The sequence below is a fragment of the Muntiacus reevesi genome, chromosome 11, assembly GCF_963930625.1.
Source record: "Muntiacus reevesi chromosome 11, mMunRee1.1, whole genome shotgun sequence".
Lineage (NCBI taxonomy): Eukaryota > Metazoa > Chordata > Mammalia > Artiodactyla > Cervidae > Muntiacus > Muntiacus reevesi.
The window spans coordinates 17,896,935-17,915,233 of record NC_089259.1 but is presented as its reverse complement, the minus strand read 5'-3'; the positions used below and the strand labels follow the sequence as shown (position 1 = coordinate 17,915,233).

Genomic DNA, 18,299 nt, shown 5'->3' with positions numbered 1-18,299 from the left:
CCATTCTGAAGAAGCAAATGCAACAAAGTAAAATGATCATCTGAAGAGGCCTTAAAAATAGCTGAGAAAGAAGAGGAGCAAAAGGCAAAGAAGAAGGGGCAAGATATACCCAGCTGGATGCAGAGTTCCAAAGACTATCAAGGAAAGAAAGCTTTCTTAAGTGAACAAAGCAAAGAAATAGAGGAAAACAATAGAATGGGAAAGACTAGAGATCTCTTCAAGAAAATTGGAGATACCAAGGGAACCTTTCGTGCGAAGATGGGAATGATAAAGGACAGAAACAACAAGGACCTAATAGAAACAGAAGAGATTAAAAAGAGGTGGCAAGAATACACAGAACTGTACAAAAAAGGTCTTTAAAAATAATTAAAATACCTCAGGATTGCTGAGGACTTCATTGGCACATGATTAATCTGATTATTAGCTGGAAGGAAAAGAGTATAGTCATTGACTGTTAGTGACTGTAAAAGCCAGGCATTTAACCATAGAAATCCAGAAAATTGGGGGTGTGTGTAGAATATTAGATGGAGGAGTTGTAGAATAGCAGAAGCAGTTCAGATGGGAAAAGGCAATGAAAGGTACAGTTATAAATATTAAAGCAACTGTTAGCCTGATTGTAGGTGAGGAAAGCAAACTGCTGAAAACAGAAGAAACTTGAATAGTCTGAGAATCTTGTACTGTGAATTCAAATTTCTAAAGCATTTTAAAAATGAGATTTTTCATTGAAGGTCCAATATATTATCAAAAAGAAAAATTAAAGGGGGACTAGAAGAGTCTGCGGTTTCAGGGGACCTGAGATCTAGCTGTAGCTTACTTTCTCCCACTAGCCTTTGAATGTTGTCATGAGATCCCACCAAAAACCATGAATTGATTTCAGCTTAGAAACTTTAAATATTTCATTTCTCTAGGCTACTGTGTATTAGGGGAAAAAACGATTTTCTGCTAATAGAAGAAGGAGGCAAATGGAGGGGGCAAAGTTAGATTTCATGTAGCAACCTCCTAAAACATCACAGGCCAAGGCAACCAGTATTGTTATGCACAGTATTCCATTTTGTGGCTAAGGTTTATTCAAACATCCTACTTGGGGTAGGCAATTAGTCCGTTTTTTGAATTTTGCAAATATGAATAATGTAGCAGGGATTAATCTTGTGTATTTTCATATTGCTGGAGGTGTATTTCAGGGTAAATTCCTAGAAGCAGGATAACTAGATCAGAGAATGAATGCACTGTAATTTTTGTTATGCACTACCAAACACCCTGCATAAAGGCAGTGCCGTCTGCATTCTCAGCAGAAATACATAAAAGTGACTTTCTCTTTAGCCTTGCCCATAGAATGTACTGTCACATTGAAAGCTTTTGTCGATCTATGAGAAACTGTATTTCATTTTTAGTATGTGTTTCACTTTTTTTTTTTTTTATTAGTTGGAGGGTGTTTCACTTTTTGTAAGTGAAGTTGAACCTGATTTTGTTGAAGAGCCATTTTTGCATCTTTTCAAATAGCCTGTTCATCTTTTATTGCTCATTTTTTATCAAATTTTTGGTCTCTTTTTCTTAGCTTAGAAGAGCTCTTTATGTTTTAAGGACATTAGCTCTTTACTTTTGATATATATTTCAAATATTTTCCTAATTTGTCCTTTGTCTTTGATATATTTTGCCATGCAGATTTTTTCTTTTTATGTAGTCAAATTTATCAGCCATTCCTTTTGTTGATTTAGATTTTTATTCCTCAGTTACAGATGTTTTATCATGTTAAGGAAATGTCCATAAAATCCCATTTTGAGTGTAGACCTCAGAATGAGTGTTGGAATTTTTCAGTGTCTATGAAGATGATTATATGATTTTCTCTTTAAATCTATTAATATGACATAGGTAGATGTTCCTAAAATTGAATCATCTTTGCATTCCTTGAGTAATTCCACTTGATTATCATATATTGTTTTCTTAAGGTAGTATGGGCTCCTGTTCACTAATATTTTATTCAGAATTTTTATATCACTATTTACCTAAATGATATTGGTCCACAGCTGCTTTAATGGTGTCTTCATTAGGTATTAATATTATATTTTTACTGAATTTTAAAAATATCATTCTTCATTTATTTTCTGTGCTCGGCCTCGGGTCTGTCTGTCTGATCTTTGCAGATTTGGTAGCTTTTCCCGTTGAAGCCTTTTGGGTCTGGATACTTTGTGGGATTAGTTCCTTGATAATTTTCTCTGGCTATTGAAATTGGCTTAAGTTCTCTGTCTCTGCTGTGGTCAGTTTTTTGTAAGCTGTTGTCCTAGGAAATTACTCATTTCTTCTCAGTTTTCAACTCTGCTTGCATGTAAGTATGCAGAATAATTGTAAGATTTTTTTGAGGGATTTAATTTACTGTTTCAAGGGTTATTTTCTTCATCAAAAAGGGTTATTTTGTATGTTTGTGCTCCCTCCACCACTTTCTCTAATTAAGTTAACAAGGACTTTTAAAAGTTTTTTCAAAGAATCAGGATTCCAGTTTTTTAATTAGATCTATGGTTTTTTCTGTTCTTTACTTCATTTCTTTCTACTTTTGTATTTGTTGTTTCTTTTTGCTTTATTTTGGTTTACTCTGTTCTTTTTCTAGCTTTTTGTTAGGAATCGATTTTCATTCTTTTTAAGTTCTGTTGTATACATTTTTAAGGCTGTGAACTTGCCTTTGAACACTGCTTTACATAAATCCCATAGCTTCTGATATTTGGTATTTTCATTATAATAGTCTGGAAATTTTTTTGTATTTTTTAATCCAAGAGTAAGACTCCTAAATTTCCATACAGTATTTTGTATTTTTTAATATCTAATTTTATTGCCTTGTAATAATTTTATAGTATTTCTGCTTTATGTAATTGATGTTTACTTTGGATCTAATTTTTTTGTGCCCTGTCTGCATGTTATATTATCTATTATCAAGGTTTGAATTTCAGTATATATTTATAAAATCTGTATCCTCATTTTTTTGTCTACTTGACATACTGACAATAGTGTGTGAAAAGTCTTTCATCAGTATATTTTTATTTTTTTCTTGCATCTTTTTAGTTTCTCCTTTATACTGGTATTTATAGGGTTATTTGGTAAATAGATGTCCTTAACAGTTATATCTTCATTGTAAATTGTGGGGTTTTTAGCTTTGTAAAGTAGCCTTTATTCTTTGTAATGATTTGTAGAATGAGTCACACTGGTCAGCTCATAGGCTTGTAGTCTCAGCTTCCTTCTGACTTACCTGATGTGCCTCTACTTGTCCCTTTATTTTTAGCCTCTCTGAGTGACTTAGGCATGTCTCTTGTATACAGTATAGAATTGGGTTTTGTTTTAAGATCCAGTTTGAAAATCTTTTTCTTGTTACAGGTGAGTTAAGCCTGTTCATGATTGGTTTCAACTCTGTCCTGTTACTTTCAGTTATAATTTCTGTGTTTTATTTTCTACTTAGTGTTCTCTCTTTTAAAAATTTCTTTTGGTATTTAGGAATGTTTGTTTTTCTTGTAATATTACCTTTATACTTAAACATTTTATAATGCTTTTTTTTTTTTTTCAAACTGTCTGGTTTGACAGGTTTCAGTGGTATTTTTTTTGACTCCTGTCTTTACCCATAGAGTAAGTGACTGTCTTATTCTATTTCCACTTTTCTCTCACTTATTCTCCCATGGTTTGTGTCTTTTGCCCAATTTGGGAAGTTTTCTGTCATTATTTCTTCAGTTACTTTTTCAGCTTCACCTCTTTCTGAAACTCTACTGACATAAATGTTATGTCTTTGTTAATCATTCTACAAGTTCCTAAAGCTCTCTTCATTCTTTGCCATCTTGCCCTCCCCCACCATGGATGATTTATATTGATCTGTCTTTGAGTTAGTTGGTTTTTTTTCTCTTTCCCTCCTACTTCCAGTGAGTTAAATTTTGATTATTGAGTCTGTTAATTTTAAAATCCATTTGGTTCTTCCTTATGTCTCCTTTTTATTTGCTGAGATTTTCTATATTTTGTTTCAGGTGTGTTCACAATTGCTTGGTGAAGAATTTTTATGACAGTTACTTTGAAACTCTTGTCAGATAGTTCCAACATCTGTGTCATCTCAGTATTGGCATCTGTTGACCACCCTTTCTTTCCCCTTTCAGTTTAGATGATCCTGGTTCTTGATATGATGAGTTTTTTTCTGTAGCCCACATTTTGGGTGTTGTTATGAGACTCTGGTTTCTATTTAAATCTTGCTACCTTTTAATGCCAGACTGAGGAGCAGACAAGCTCTGCCCCACACATCTGTTCACACCCTCCCGTACGGAGACCCTCCTTGTGGGGCTAGGATAGTAGATGGATGCAACTCCCGGGCATACCTTCTGTCCTCTGATTTTTGAAGTTGCAATATTTCTATTTTTCTGGAACATATATCATCTAAAAAGTATTATTCCACTCTTACCCTCCTATTTGTGTTAATCTTTCATCTACATTGAAATATGTATTCACTTATCTCAGGTGAAAGAAGGTCATCCTCTGGTAAGGGTGTCAGCAGATTTTTCTGATAGTAAGAACTGATAGTAAGAACTGATAGTAAATAATGTAGGCTTTTTTGAGCAACATGGTCTCTGTCCCACTAATGTGGAGTAGCTTTAGTAGGATATGTGACTGGAAGCTCTTCACTCACCTTTTCTCTTCTCTGAAGTCTCGCATAAGCTTAAGGCAGGAGGTCCAGACAAAGGATAGAATTCAGTTTTTTCTCTTCTTACGGGTAATTTGAAATTTGTAGCATTCTCAGACTCCTAGTAATGTTGAAGATATGGGCTATGTGTGGTTTTACATGCCCTTATTAAATAGGTATTAATAACTTTTTTTGAAGGATACATGGAGAGATTTGAATTGAGATGGCGGCATTTATTTTAGAGCAACAAATGTCTTATAATAGGAAACATCTCTGGATTTCACATGAGATCAGACCTGTGCTTACATTCCTCTGTCAAGACACCGAGGAAAACTCCTTATAAGCTCTCTGACTTTGAATGAGTCAACACACCTGAGCCTGGCTTTTGTTTCGTATCATTTGCAAAGTTAGATGGGTGTTGTGTGTGGTTATAGTGTGTGCTCTTCTGCTGGAGCATTTTTCAAGAGATTTGCGAATAATTACCTTTATTTTCCTAAAGTTAAAATGCCAAGTCATTTATCTGTTTCATAGTCTGAAAAATTACATTGTTAAACGTGTTTGAAAACTACTAACATGGATAAATGATCTTTGGGGGCTCTTCTAGACTTGAAGCAGCATGGCATACTGGTTTCATTCTGTATATAAAGTATTTCCTTATGATTATCAGGTATTCAGTTTGTAGGAGCAGGAAGAATTCCTTTTCTGCCTATTTTTAAATTTATCTACTTAATATATAGATGTGGAAGTTGGAATAGAAGTTGACCCAGACTTCTGTGTCTCATTTTTGTAAAGAGTGACCTGAGGTAGCCATTGAGAGAGTTTTACGTTGTATCAGCTTAGCAGATATTTTTGCTACCTAGCTAAAACAAAATTTAATTACTTTTTATGTCACCATCTCCTAAATGTGTTATGTATCTTAAGCATTCAAACAAATATATTAAGTGGCCATTCTTTTTTATTTCCTGCAGATTCTCGTGGACACTGTTTGGGCACTGTCGTACCTGACAGATGGAGGTAATGAGCAGATACAGATGGTTATTGATTCAGGGGTTGTGCCGTTTCTTGTGCCCCTTCTGAGCCACCAGGAAGTGAAAGTTCAAGTAAGTATTGAGCATTTTTCTTACTTGTATTAAATTTGTACTTGCTATAACCAGTTAACTTACGCAACCACGCTTCAGTTCTGTCTGTATGCACATTTCTTCAGTATTTCTTCTGCTATTTTACTGAATCTAATTTTGTTGATTTCTAAATCTTTTATCTAATCCAGATTCTTTGCTGAGTTTCAGACTCATATATAGCCAATTGCCTTTGAGTCCTCAGACATAATGCCAAAAACCTCCTTCAATAATATTCTATTATTATTTCAAGTAGGCAAAAATGAACATACAGTCTTCTCCCACAAACCTACTCCTCTTCATATATCCCCTATTAATGGACAGCATAGTCCAAGCTAGGAACCTTGGTATTCCTCCTCTTATCTCCTCACCATTTCAAAATCCTGTCAGTCCTTACTATATAGCTTTCACATCTGTCTTTCTCCTTGTATCAAGAGCCACTCATTTAGTTCAAGGTTTATTTTCTTTTCTCTGGATAACTGCATTTCTTTCTCTTTCTGTCTCTCTCTCGCTCGCTCTCTCATTTCTCATCATATCACTGATAGATCTGTTCATCCCACTTCTGCCAAAATGACTTTAGATAGAAATCTGTACCCGTTCTAAGCCTTTATTAAAATCTTTCTGTGGTGCCAGTTTACTAATAGGTAAAAATAGCTATGAAAAAAACAGACCTTTACATTTTTTTATTTTAATCTTTTCTCCAACAGTTTTTCATATAATTTTTCCTGTATAATTCCAGTTTTCACAAGACTGTTGTTTAGAATTCAGAATTGCTTCTCAGTTCTATAAAATGCTTTGTATAAGATTGCAGTAAGTTTTAATCATTCACCACTTGCATTTTTACATTTTCTCAGGATTATAAAAAACATAAAATCAGTTTCATCGTAAACAAGTTTATAGAACGTTTTTTATCCCCACTCAGACAGCAGCACTCAGAGCAGTTGGCAACATAGTGACAGGTACAGACGAACAGACCCAGGTTGTTCTCAACTGCGATGTCCTGTCACACTTCCCAAACCTCCTGTCACACCCAAAAGAGAAGATAAATAAGGTAAGGCATATAATAGCCCCATCGATGCATTTCTTTCTCTTTGTATATCTCATTTTTAACTCCTTCTTGTTTCGATTGCTTTTCATTTGTGATTCTCTTCAGACCACTCTGGTTAATTTCAGATCACCTCTGCAGTTATTTTCTTTCAGTTCTTAATTGCCTTCTGTAAGTGCTGCCATGATCATCACAGAATAAAATTATTTTCATTTTAACCAGTGTTTTTATTTCAATATATTGAGCAGTAGCAGTGATCAACAAATTAGTAGCCACTAGGTTGGAGAAGGAAATGGCAACCTACTCCAGTACTCTTGCCTAGAAAATTCCATGGATAGAGGAACCTGGTGGGCCACAGTCCATGGGGTTGCAAAGAGTCGGACATGACTGAGCGACTTCACTTTCACTTTGAGGTGGAAAGACCATATGAAATTTTCCGTTGGGTGGCTATTATCTTTTTTTTTTTTTTTTTTGCTGGTGTTTTTTATAAACAAATAGATCATAATTTAATCTCCCTACAAAATTAGATTGAATGTAAAAAACTACAGTGCCTAAAGTAATGGATCATTAAAATTGTTTTCTGTTTGGTTTTTGTTTTTTTAAGATTTTAAATTTACGGTATAAACTTACTGTTAAACATGTGCTGAAGTACTTTAGTCTTGTCTAGTTTATTTCACATTGCATGTTTTCAACATTCATCCATGTTGGAGCTTATATCAAAATTTCATTCCTTTTTATTGCTGAATAGATACTGCATTGTACCTACATACTGTATTTTGTTTATACATTCATCTGTGGATGTACACTTTTGGATTGTTTCTACCTTTTGGCTCTTGTGAATAATAATACTGCTGTGAAACTTGGTTTTTGAGTTCTTGCTTTCAGTTCCTTTGGGTGTATATCTTTATGAGTAGAATTGTCCAGTCATATGGTAATTGCATGTTTAGCTTGTTGAAGAACCGTCAAGCTTCTTTCCATAGCAGTTGCACCATTTTACATTCCGATAAGCAGTGTTATGAAGGTTCTAGTCTTCTTTTATGTATATATAATTTATTTATTTATTTGACTATGCCAGATCTTAGTTGTAGCAGGTAGGATCTTCAGTCTTCATTAGAGCATGCAGGATTGTTCATTGTGGCATGTGAAATCTAGTTCCCTGACCAGGTATCAAATCCAGGCCCCCTGCATTGGGAGGGCAAGGAGTCTTAGCCCCTGGACCACAAGGAAAGTCCCTCCAATTCCTTTTTTTAATTATTGTAGCCATCCTAGTACTGTGAAGGTAGTGTCTGCTTATTTTGATTTGCATGTAGTGTAATACAGTTTTACCTGCCTGAAATGCCACCATCCCTCAGACTAACAGAACTGCTTATTTCTTCTCTGTCATAACTATATTTATATAGTTCCTTGACTAAAATTTGATAGTTGGATTTTTACAGAAAAGTATGTTATCAGAAATCACATTTTGTAGGTGCCTTTGTTCCAATGAGCTTCCCTGGTGGCTAAGGTGATAAAGAGTCTGCCTGTGATACAGAAGACCTGGGTTTGATCCCTGGGTCAGGAAGATCCCCCGAAGAAGGGAATGACTACCCACTCCAGGATTCTTGCCTGGAGAATCCCATGGACAGAGGAGCCTGGTGGGCTACAGTCCACGGGATCGCAGAGTGGGATATGGCTGACCAACTAACACTTTGACTTTCAGTTTGTTCCAATGAAGGGAAAGAAGCCAGAGTCTTTTAGATTCTAGGCAAATATATGTGATTTTTACAGCCGACTATATTAGTATTCTGTAATTGGAAGCAAGGCTGAGAAGTGAGGAAACTGGATAGGAGTAGGTAAAGAAGTTCTGGCCTGGGATCTGGTATACTCTGAGTGAAGGTATCATAGGGGAAAGGATAAGTGTTTCTGTAGATACATATCTCCTCAGCTTCAGCAAGGAGGTAGTTGTTGCAGAAGTTTTCACCTTGAGTGTGTTATTTGCATATTGGTTATATCATAGTTCTTTGGAGTGTAAATTACCAACTTGGTTTTTTTTCCCCCTCAACCTTTTAGCTTGAAAATTTTCAAATGTACAAGAGATTTGCAAAAATAGTGTAGTGAAACACCCTTGTACTCTAAAGCCCCAGTTAACCAGTTATTAATATCCCACCAAAATTGGATGGCAAAAAATTGTACAATCTTTTTATTTTTTTACTTAGGCCATGTGACAGGGCTTGTGGGATCTGAGTTCCTTGACCAGGTATTGAACCAGGCTATGGTGAGGAAAGTGCTGAATTGTGATCACTAGGCCAGTGGGGGCTCTCCTATAATCTTTCAGTTGTAGAGGAGGAAGAAGATAGTACTTTATAACAGTAAACTTAGAAAGAAACCTGTTTGTTCATGACATAAATCCTCTAAGGTTACAATAAAATTTGTCATATAGATAGATCATTCTTAGACTAGAGACTTAAGTTCTAATATATTTTGCAAGTAAGTATTTTTACAATAAAGGAATTCATCTTTCTTAGTAGTAGTTTTAACACAGTATTAAGAAGTTCTATCTTCTATTTATTTCTGTCATTTGTCTTTTAGAGCAGGGGTCCCCAACCTCTGGGCCAAGGACTAGTACCAGTCCCTGGCCTGTTAGGAATTGGGGCTGCACAACAGGAGGTGAGCAGTGGGCAAGCGAACAAAGCTTCATCTGTATTTAGAACTGCTCCCCATTGCTTTCCTTACCATCTGAGCTCCACCTCCTATCAGAACAGTAGCAGCATTAGATTCTTGGAGCTTGTACCCAGGTGTGAACTGTGCATGCGAGAGCTCTAGATATGAGCTCCTTATGAGAATTTATTGCCTGTTGATCTGAGGTGGTGGTGCTCAATAAATATAATGCCCTTGAATCATCCCAGTTGCCACCCCTGTCTGTGGGAAAGTTGTCTTCTGCAAAACTGGTCCCTGGTGCCAAAAAAGTTGGGGACCACTGTTGAGAGGGACTCATGCAGCAAAAATGTAAGGTCCTTGCATAAAGATTTTTTTGTCTGTTTTGTTCACTGCCATGTCACCAGTGTCTAAAATAGTGCTTAGGGTGTAGTCCTAAGCATCTGTATTATTGAGGGTTATGCTAGGTTAATGGGTCAAGATATTATGCTTTAAAGTTTCCTAATACGTTTAAAATGGAAGATACTGTATTGCCTAATCACTTTTAGATGCATTTGCCTTATTGCAACTGAGATGATTTTGTTATTGTATATGTAAACCACGTTAAATAAGAGCATAAGCACATTAAAGATACAATTTTTCAAATAAAGGTGCCCTGTATTTTATTTAATTATAGGAAGCAGTGTGGTTCCTTTCCAACATTACAGCAGGCAACCAGCAACAAGTTCAAGCTGTAATAGATGCTGGATTAATTCCTATGATTATCCATCAGCTTGCCAAGGTCAGTCATTGTTATGAGTTCATCATGTCTGTTAATATGTTATAACCAAGACTTTTTGAGCAAAAAATTCATTTCAGCATTTCTCTTTTAATCTTCAGGGGGACTTTGGAACACAAAAAGAAGCTGCTTGGGCTATTAGCAACTTGACAATAAGTGGCAGAAAAGATCAAGTGAGTCTGGAAAAAAAAATGTTACGATTCTTAATACTAGGAAGTATACTACTCTCTTGTGTTTAGGAGTTTTTGATTGTTTATAAGCCCTGTACTGTATTCCTTTGGAGGAAGAGGTAATTATATAAATAAGAGTATCTCTTCTCTTTTATTGTCTAGGTTGAATATCTTGTACAGCAGAACGTAATACCACCATTCTGTAATTTATTGTCAGTAAAAGATTCTCAAGTTGTTCAGGTGGTTCTAGATGGTCTGAAAAACATTCTGATAATGGCTGGTGATGAAGCAAGCACAATAGCTGAAATAATAGAAGAATGTGGAGGTAAGAGGGTTGATGAAAAACAGTTGAGCTGTGGAACTCTGAAACATTAGTTCCTTTAAAGACAGTTAATTTGAAAGAAAAGTGCTAGGATACATTGCTATTAATGTCATCTGAGGATATTGCTATTCTTTATTTGCTATGTTAGTAATCCAGGAAGATTTTCCAGAAAACAGCTGATTGTGAAAGTCACTCCATAACCTTCTTAGAGTTTTACAATGCTTTTTAGGAAACACAATTACTCCTCTTGAAGTCATGTTGCATAAGATTAAGTGAAAACAAAGGTGATAGCATTCAGAAAGTGTTTTCTTAATAACAAGAAGAAAATATCCTAGAGATGTTAAGGAATCTTGTCCGTGGTCAGAGAAGTAGTTTGTGGTAGAAGCATAGTTAAAAGCCAGATCTTCATACTGTACTACTATTAATTCACTATTCATTTTGTTTTTAAGATGTTTTATTAATGCATATATATGGAATTTAGAAAGCTGGTAACCACAATGCTATATGCAAGGCAGCAAAAGAGACACAGATGTAAAGAACAGACTTGGACTATGTGAGAGAAGGCGAGGGTGGGATGATTTGAGAGAATAGCATTGAAACATGTATATTACCATATGTGAAAGAGATGACCAGTGCAAGTTAGATGCATGAAACAGGGCACTCAAAGCCGGTGCCCTGGGAGAACCCAGAGGGATGGAGTGGGGAGAGAGGTGGGAGGTGGGGTTCAGGATGGGGGGCACATGTACCCATGGCTGATTCATGTCAATGTATGGCAAAAACCACCACCGTATTGCAAAGTAATTATCCTCCAGTTAAATAAATTAATTTTTTTTTAATTAAATAGGAATAAATAAAATTAATGAAACTAATTTTTTTTAAAGATGTTTTACTTTTTAAATAATTTGAAATGAGCATTGTAGTCTGATTCAAAACAATTTAACCCAGAAAGTTTGAGCTATAAAATTGTTACTCCAGATTTTTATCAGTATAGTTGCTTCTGTCTGTGAGATAAATACTTATAATTAGGATACATATTTACTTAGCATTTTATAATTTTATAAAGCACTCTACATCCATTATCTTTGATACCCATTTTCCCATTTTTCTGGTTTGGATGTTACTATAGAAAAAACTTAAATTTTTTTATACAGTAACTTAAATTTGTTACTATATAAAAATTTTTAAAAAGCAGTTATTTTGAAACTACTTCAAAATAACTTCACTAAAAAGACATTCAAGGACGAATATTTAATATCGAGGATTTAATGGAGTTGCATCTGATATATGGAGTAAATATTTTGGGAATATAAATAAAGGCATTCTACAGTTAACTATTCTGAGAAAGTATTTCCCAGATTGATGTGGCTATAAAGGAGATAAGCACCCTATTTCTTTTGTCCTTTTTCTTTTTTTAAGAAATCACTTCTGAATTTAAAGTTTTATCTTCTATTTATGTCAATCTTTGAGTAATATTTGGAAAACAAAAAGATTAAAAAAATTATTGTTTGCAACAATATTTCTTTTAAATAATATTTCTTTAGTATGATTATACTAAAGAAATCTTAGGCTGGGGAGATCTTGGTTCTAGTCCTGTCATTCACTTGCCATATAACCTGAAACAAACCCCCTTTATATCTGTGCCACACTCCCTCATCTGTCAAATGGAGTGTTTAGGTGATTTTTAAACTGCCTGCCTCAGGGAACAGGGTACCTCAAGGGCTTCTAAAGAGGAAGAAATTAGTGAGATGCTAGTTCTCTAGCCAGAACAGCTGAGGGTTTTATCTGTTTTTTAGATGAACTCATCTTTGGAGGGTGGTAGGGAGGGTGTTTTTAGTTCTTTAGGATGTTTCATGGTTAAATGAGCACAGTTTCTTTATTAGTATGTACTTAATTATTTTAATTATTATCAGGTTTGGAGAAAATTGAAGTTTTACAGCAACATGAAAATGAAGACATATATAAATTAGCATTTGAAATCATAGATCAGTATTTCTCTGGTGATGATGTAAGTATATATTATAGTGTGTCTGCATGTACATTAAAATCTATACATAAAAAAAGTTTACTAAGAATTAATTTTTCATGACTAAATTTATACTGTATTTCTGTCACCTTTGCTGTTGTAATTTGTTAAATGGGAAGAAATAGTAATTATAGAAATGATGTATGTTCAAATAGATAAAACAAATCTACAGATACAGGAACTTAAGAATGGGGCAGTTTTTAAATGTTCAGCTTTAAATTGCTGACTTTCTTTATTTCTGTCTGTGCTGGGTCTTGGTTGCGGTGCCAGCTACGCCCCAGCAGCGTGCGCGGGCGCTCATGGCGGTGGCCTCTCTCGTTGCAGAGCGCAGGGCTGGAGGGCATACGGGCTGCAGTGGTTGTGGCTCCTTGTCTCCACAGCACAGGCTCGGTAGTTGAGGCACACGACTTGGTTGCTGCACAGAGGGGATCTTCCCACATCAGGGATAGAACGCATGTCCCCTGCATTAGCGGGCAGTTGGTGTCTTTACCTTTGAGCCAACAGGGAGGCCCTAAGTTGTTAAATTCCTTAATAGCATTGTTGATTTACTTAAAATATTTTTCGGTAATAAAAACATACACACAGAATTCTTTCCTAAGAAGTAAATCAACTCTGCTTACACTGTAATGTATAGTATCTTAACATAATGAAAATTCTTTTTCTTGCTTTTTGTAGATTGATGAAGATCCTAGCCTCATTCCCGAAGCAACACAAGGAGGTACTTACAACTTTGACCCAACGGCCAACCTTCAAACAAAAGAATTCAATTTTTAAAGTCAGTTGAGTGCAGCATCTATCCCACATTGAATACGAAGCACCACCAGATGGCTACCAAAATGACAAGAGCAACAGCAACTACCGAAGGCTCCAAGACATACATGCCTCTTTGTTTTGATGCTTCTGAAGCAAGCCATGTCTCAGTCACTTTGCAGTTGCCAAAAGTCACTATCCACATGGACTGTAAATGCATATGCATGATTTCCTAAACTGTTTTAGAATTCTCCTTAACAATCTCAACTACCCTACTTTCCCCTGTTCCCTGGTGCCACACGCTGACATCTGCAGTCTCCAGTTTAGAATATTCCGTAGTGGTGGCATGTCAGCTGCCCACTTGATACTCCTTTGGAAAATGGTGCGCTGTGGATCAAGACACTTTGGTATGATACATACACGCGTTGGAAGACTTTAAAGAGGTGCAGTCTGATCTGAGCCTCCATCATTGTCCTCCACAAACATATTTTCATACTCTTTATGTGGAAGAATAGATTTTAAAAGTACAAGCCAAATGATTTTCATTGGTGGAACTGACACAAACAAAAAGTAACTTAAAAAAAAAAGAAACTTGGTTATTGATTAAACAGATAAGTTTTAAAAAACTGTGCTTCATCTACCAGTAATTGATGTGTTTATTATCTGCCTCAGAAGCCAGGGTTGGAGGAAGGACTTTAGCTATGGATGGTAACGCTTTCGCCATTATACCTAATTTTTGAGAACAGCAAGCCCTATTTGACCACTCACTTCAGCCTGTGTGTTCCTGCTGTTTTGAAGTAATCAAATGCTGTGCATGGTATTTTACCTGAGCTGCAACCTGTTACGGACTTGAACTTCTGTTTAAGTTGAAAGCAAGAATCCCTGACAATAAAGAAAAATAAACGAATAAATAAAACCAAAAAAAACACAAAGGTCTAAAGTACCCATTGGTGATATTAAAAAAGAAAATCTTGCTTTCAGCTTTCAGGAGTTAATATTTTTCATTTTAAATTGATAATTGGATATGGTTGGTTTATATTGGGTTTAAACTGTGGAGCTTTCATGTTTACTGTAATTTAGTCTTAAAATATTTTTTACTTAGTAACCAGTGCTTTTGATAATGTGGTTGGCAACAAACCAGCAACTATCTAGAAGTGTCATAAAAGTTCATTCTTTGAGTATTGGGAAGTTCATTCAGATCCTACTCTAAAAGCATATTCACATATAAAAAGATTCAGACAAGGATCTGCCTAGAGGAATAATCTGCAGTTATTTAACATAAATCTGATTTGCAGTAATCTTCAAGTAATTCTGAAAAATCTGGTATTACTGTGTAAAGTCATTGCTTTTGGTAAATTGTCCAACCCAGTTATTAATGAAAGAATATGGATTTGAAATTTTTTAAACTGAACAGTTTGTGCTGTCACAGGAATGGTTTTGTTGCTATTGTTTACTGGGTATAATTTCCCAACGCGTTGATGTGAAGGGATAGGAAATCGAAACTAATTTAGTTATCCGATGGGAGGGGGGTGTATTTACTGTGATGAAGATGAGACACATGCCATCAGAGCTTTGTGAATCAGCGGGGGTGTTTTCACTGGTAAACAACACATAGCAGGTGTGCGTTCATTACAAATACATGTCTCTGCCAAGGTGGAGCCACTTTAAAGAGTGAGTTTTGTCTTGTATCTAAAGTGGATACAAGCGTATGTTTAAAATGCAAGATTTTTACTTGCTAGAGAATCTGTTTTAATATAGTGGTTTGGCCTCTGATTATTTATAGGTTTTATAAATTTTAGAATCAATTTCTCTTTAAGGTGGCTCAGACTTTTCAACTCTTGTGCACATAAAATTGAGTTGAAGTTCATTGTGCCTTTTTTTCTTTATCCAAATTTTGAGTTAAAGCTTCATATGGTAACTGCATCCTGTTCAGACACCATGGTCTAAATTTTTGAAACTGTGTGGTGTTCACTAAAAGTAGGAGTAATAAAGTCAAAGCTAATTAAGGTCACAAACTTCGGTGAAACCCTTAAAGTCCAAATCTTCTTGATATTGTGAATTATACCCCTTCCAGTTTACTTCCTTCTGGACTCCCCATAGTTACTGACAGTTACCTTTTAAATTTTGCACACATTGAGACTGAATTGGGCCTCTACTGTGCCGACTCCTATTTCCTCTTGTGTTTTAAGTGCAAACTAACATAAGTGAACATTAGCATCAAGTAGTGCAGACGTCCGTGTGCATTGGCTTGATCCAGTTTGTTGTGACCTATCGGTTTGGAATTGGAATTGCATCATTTCGTAGACAAAGGAAACTAAGTATATTGCTGCACTTTTACGTTTTCAAAACAGTGTTGAAAATTTGCATTGTTTTTATTTTTTTTAAACTCAGTTAAAAAAGACTAAAACGTTCTTTCAAAAGAGGCATCTAAATGTGTTCCTAATTTTGTATATGGGCTTAGGTTTTGTAACCAATAAAAAAGCTGCTATCAAATATGATAAAACATCGAAGAACTTATTTTTGAAAGTATCTGAATTTCCTAGTTTTGTTTTCTATGTGGTTAAATTTTAAATTTGGAATTATTTTCAAAATATTAGCCCCAATGGAGGTGAATCATGAATTACTCTTTCACTGTATTTTAATTTCTCCTTTCCACTAGAGCAAACTAGGATGACCAATAACAATGTTAGATTTAAGAATATCGTGTAACATAAAAGTACCAAAATCTACACTGATTTCCTAAGCTGCTGCAGACAGTGACAGAAACAATAGAAACTTCTTGTTGCACAGGCTTGAGGCTAGAAGTTAGAAGTCAGGGTGATGGCTGGGGCTTGCTCTCTCGAGGGAAGGATCTTCATCTCTTCCTGCTTCTGGTGGTCCTCAGCTGGTAGCTGCATCTCTCCAGTCTCTGCCTTCATCAGCACAGGCTGTTCTCTGTGTGTCTCTGGTTTCAATACCGTAACTCATAGAAAGCCATTTCAGATGATAGTGTAATTGTGACTTTCATGAAACAAAAGCTGAAACTTTACTTAAGGCTTGTCTAATCCTTGAAAACCAGAACTTTGCAAGATAGTAACTGAAGTAAACCTAAGAGTTTTAACCTGTTAGTTAGAGGTTGTGGCTCTAAATGAAATCTTGGATTATTTAAAAGAACAAAGGATCAGCCAAACTTTACTTTTGTATAATGACAATTCTGATTATTTTTGAACAAACTGAATGTATGAGAAAGTAAATTACACTACTCCTATTTAATCTTGCCATCATGTACTTCTCAAGGGTTGTCCTTTTGAGAAGATAAACTATTGCTGGTAAAAATTTATGGATGTCAATTGTTTTAACAGTGATGGTTATGAATTTTCTTAAACCCTAGTTGAACTGGGGGTTTAAATCTATTTGGAGAAAGGGAGTATAATTTCTGTACATTAAGCTGTAAGTTTTATGGCATATATAGGCCAAGGAGTGCTCTCTTTAACATACCACTCATTTGTCCATAGTGTAAAAGGAGCTCTTCACATAAATGATGTACTTTGTTAAATAAATGAAAAACACTGGTAGAATGATTCTCAAAAGCACAGCATATAGATGAGGCTCTATCTATACATACTTGTTTACGGCTGACCCTGGAACAACGTGGATTTGAACTGTGTGGGTCCACATATATGTGGGTTTTTTCAATAGTAAATACTATAGTACTGCACGATCTGCTGTTGGTTGAATCCTCGGATGTGAAACCACTTACACAAAGGAACTGCTATATGGAGAAACTCTATATGGAGGGCTGACAATAAATTATAGGCAGATTTTCTAATATTCAGAGGGTCAGCACCCCTAACCCCTGTGTTGCCCACGGGTCAGTTATATAGATGGACTCAGTACTCAATCAAGACAAAGTGTTTAGGAATAGTGATGTGAGAATGCAGCATATTCAGATCCTTCATCTTGTTCAGTCCCTAAGTTGTGTCCAACTCTTTGCAACCCCATGGACTGTAGTGTGCTAGGCTCTTCTGTCCTTGACTATCTCCCAGAGTTTGCTCAAATTCCTGTTTACTGAGTTGGTGATACTAGCTAACCATCTCTTCCTCCATTGTCCCTTTCTCTTCCTGCCCTCAGTCTTTCCAGCATCAGCACTGTGCTGTGCTTAGCCGCTTCTGTCGTGTCCAGCTCTTTGCAACCCCATGGACTGTAGTCCGCCAGGCTGCTCTGTCCATTGGGTTTCTCCAGGCAAGAATACTGGAATGGGTTGCCATGCCCTCCTCCAGGAGATCTTCCCAGCCCACGTCTCCCGCATTGCAGTCAGATTCTTTACCATCTGAGCCACCAGGGAAGCCCAAGAATACTGGAGTGGGTCGTCTATTCCTTCTCCAGGGGATCTTCCCGACCCAGGAATCCAGCCAGGTCTCCTGCATTGCAGGCGAATTCTTTACCATCTGAGCCATCAGGGAAGCTTCCCTGGTGGCTCAGGTGGTAAAGAATCCCTCTGTTACTCCCCAATAAACTCAATTTTGCTGGCTGCTGGCATAACCTTTAACTCTGTTCATTAATGGGTTGACTCGGGATCTTTTTCAGTCTTTCCCAACATCAGTCTTTTCCAATGAGTCAGCTCTTCTCATCAGAGTGGCCAGAGTATTGGAGTTTCAGCTTCAGCATCTTCCTTCCGATGAATATTCAGGATTGATTTCCTTTATTGATTGACTGGTTTGATATCCTTACAGGCCAAGGGACTCTCAAGAGTCTTCTCCAGAACCACAGTTCAAAAGCATCAGTTCTTCAGTGCTCAGACTCAGCCTTCTTTACGGTCTTAACTCTCACATCCATAATATGAC

At 36.1% G+C, this 18,299-nt stretch overlaps 1 protein-coding gene across 2 annotated transcripts in view; it reads left to right on the top strand.

Moving 5' to 3' along the window:
- The window catches only part of KPNA3 (karyopherin subunit alpha 3), a 92,117-nt gene extending 76,138 nt beyond the window's left edge, over positions 1–15,979 (top strand). For both annotated transcript variants that reach the window (XM_065902023.1, XM_065902024.1), the window contains exons 11-17: positions 5,608–5,739; positions 6,677–6,805; positions 10,110–10,214; positions 10,313–10,384; positions 10,544–10,706; positions 12,614–12,708; positions 13,402–15,979. In XM_065902023.1, the coding sequence (XP_065758095.1) occupies positions 5,608–5,739; positions 6,677–6,805; positions 10,110–10,214; positions 10,313–10,384; positions 10,544–10,706; positions 12,614–12,708; positions 13,402–13,500 (795 nt within the window). In that variant the 3' untranslated portion in view covers positions 13,501–15,979. The remainder of the gene's footprint in view (positions 1–5,607; positions 5,740–6,676; positions 6,806–10,109; positions 10,215–10,312; positions 10,385–10,543; positions 10,707–12,613; positions 12,709–13,401) is intronic.
- Positions 15,980–18,299: the final 2,320 nt, after the last annotated feature.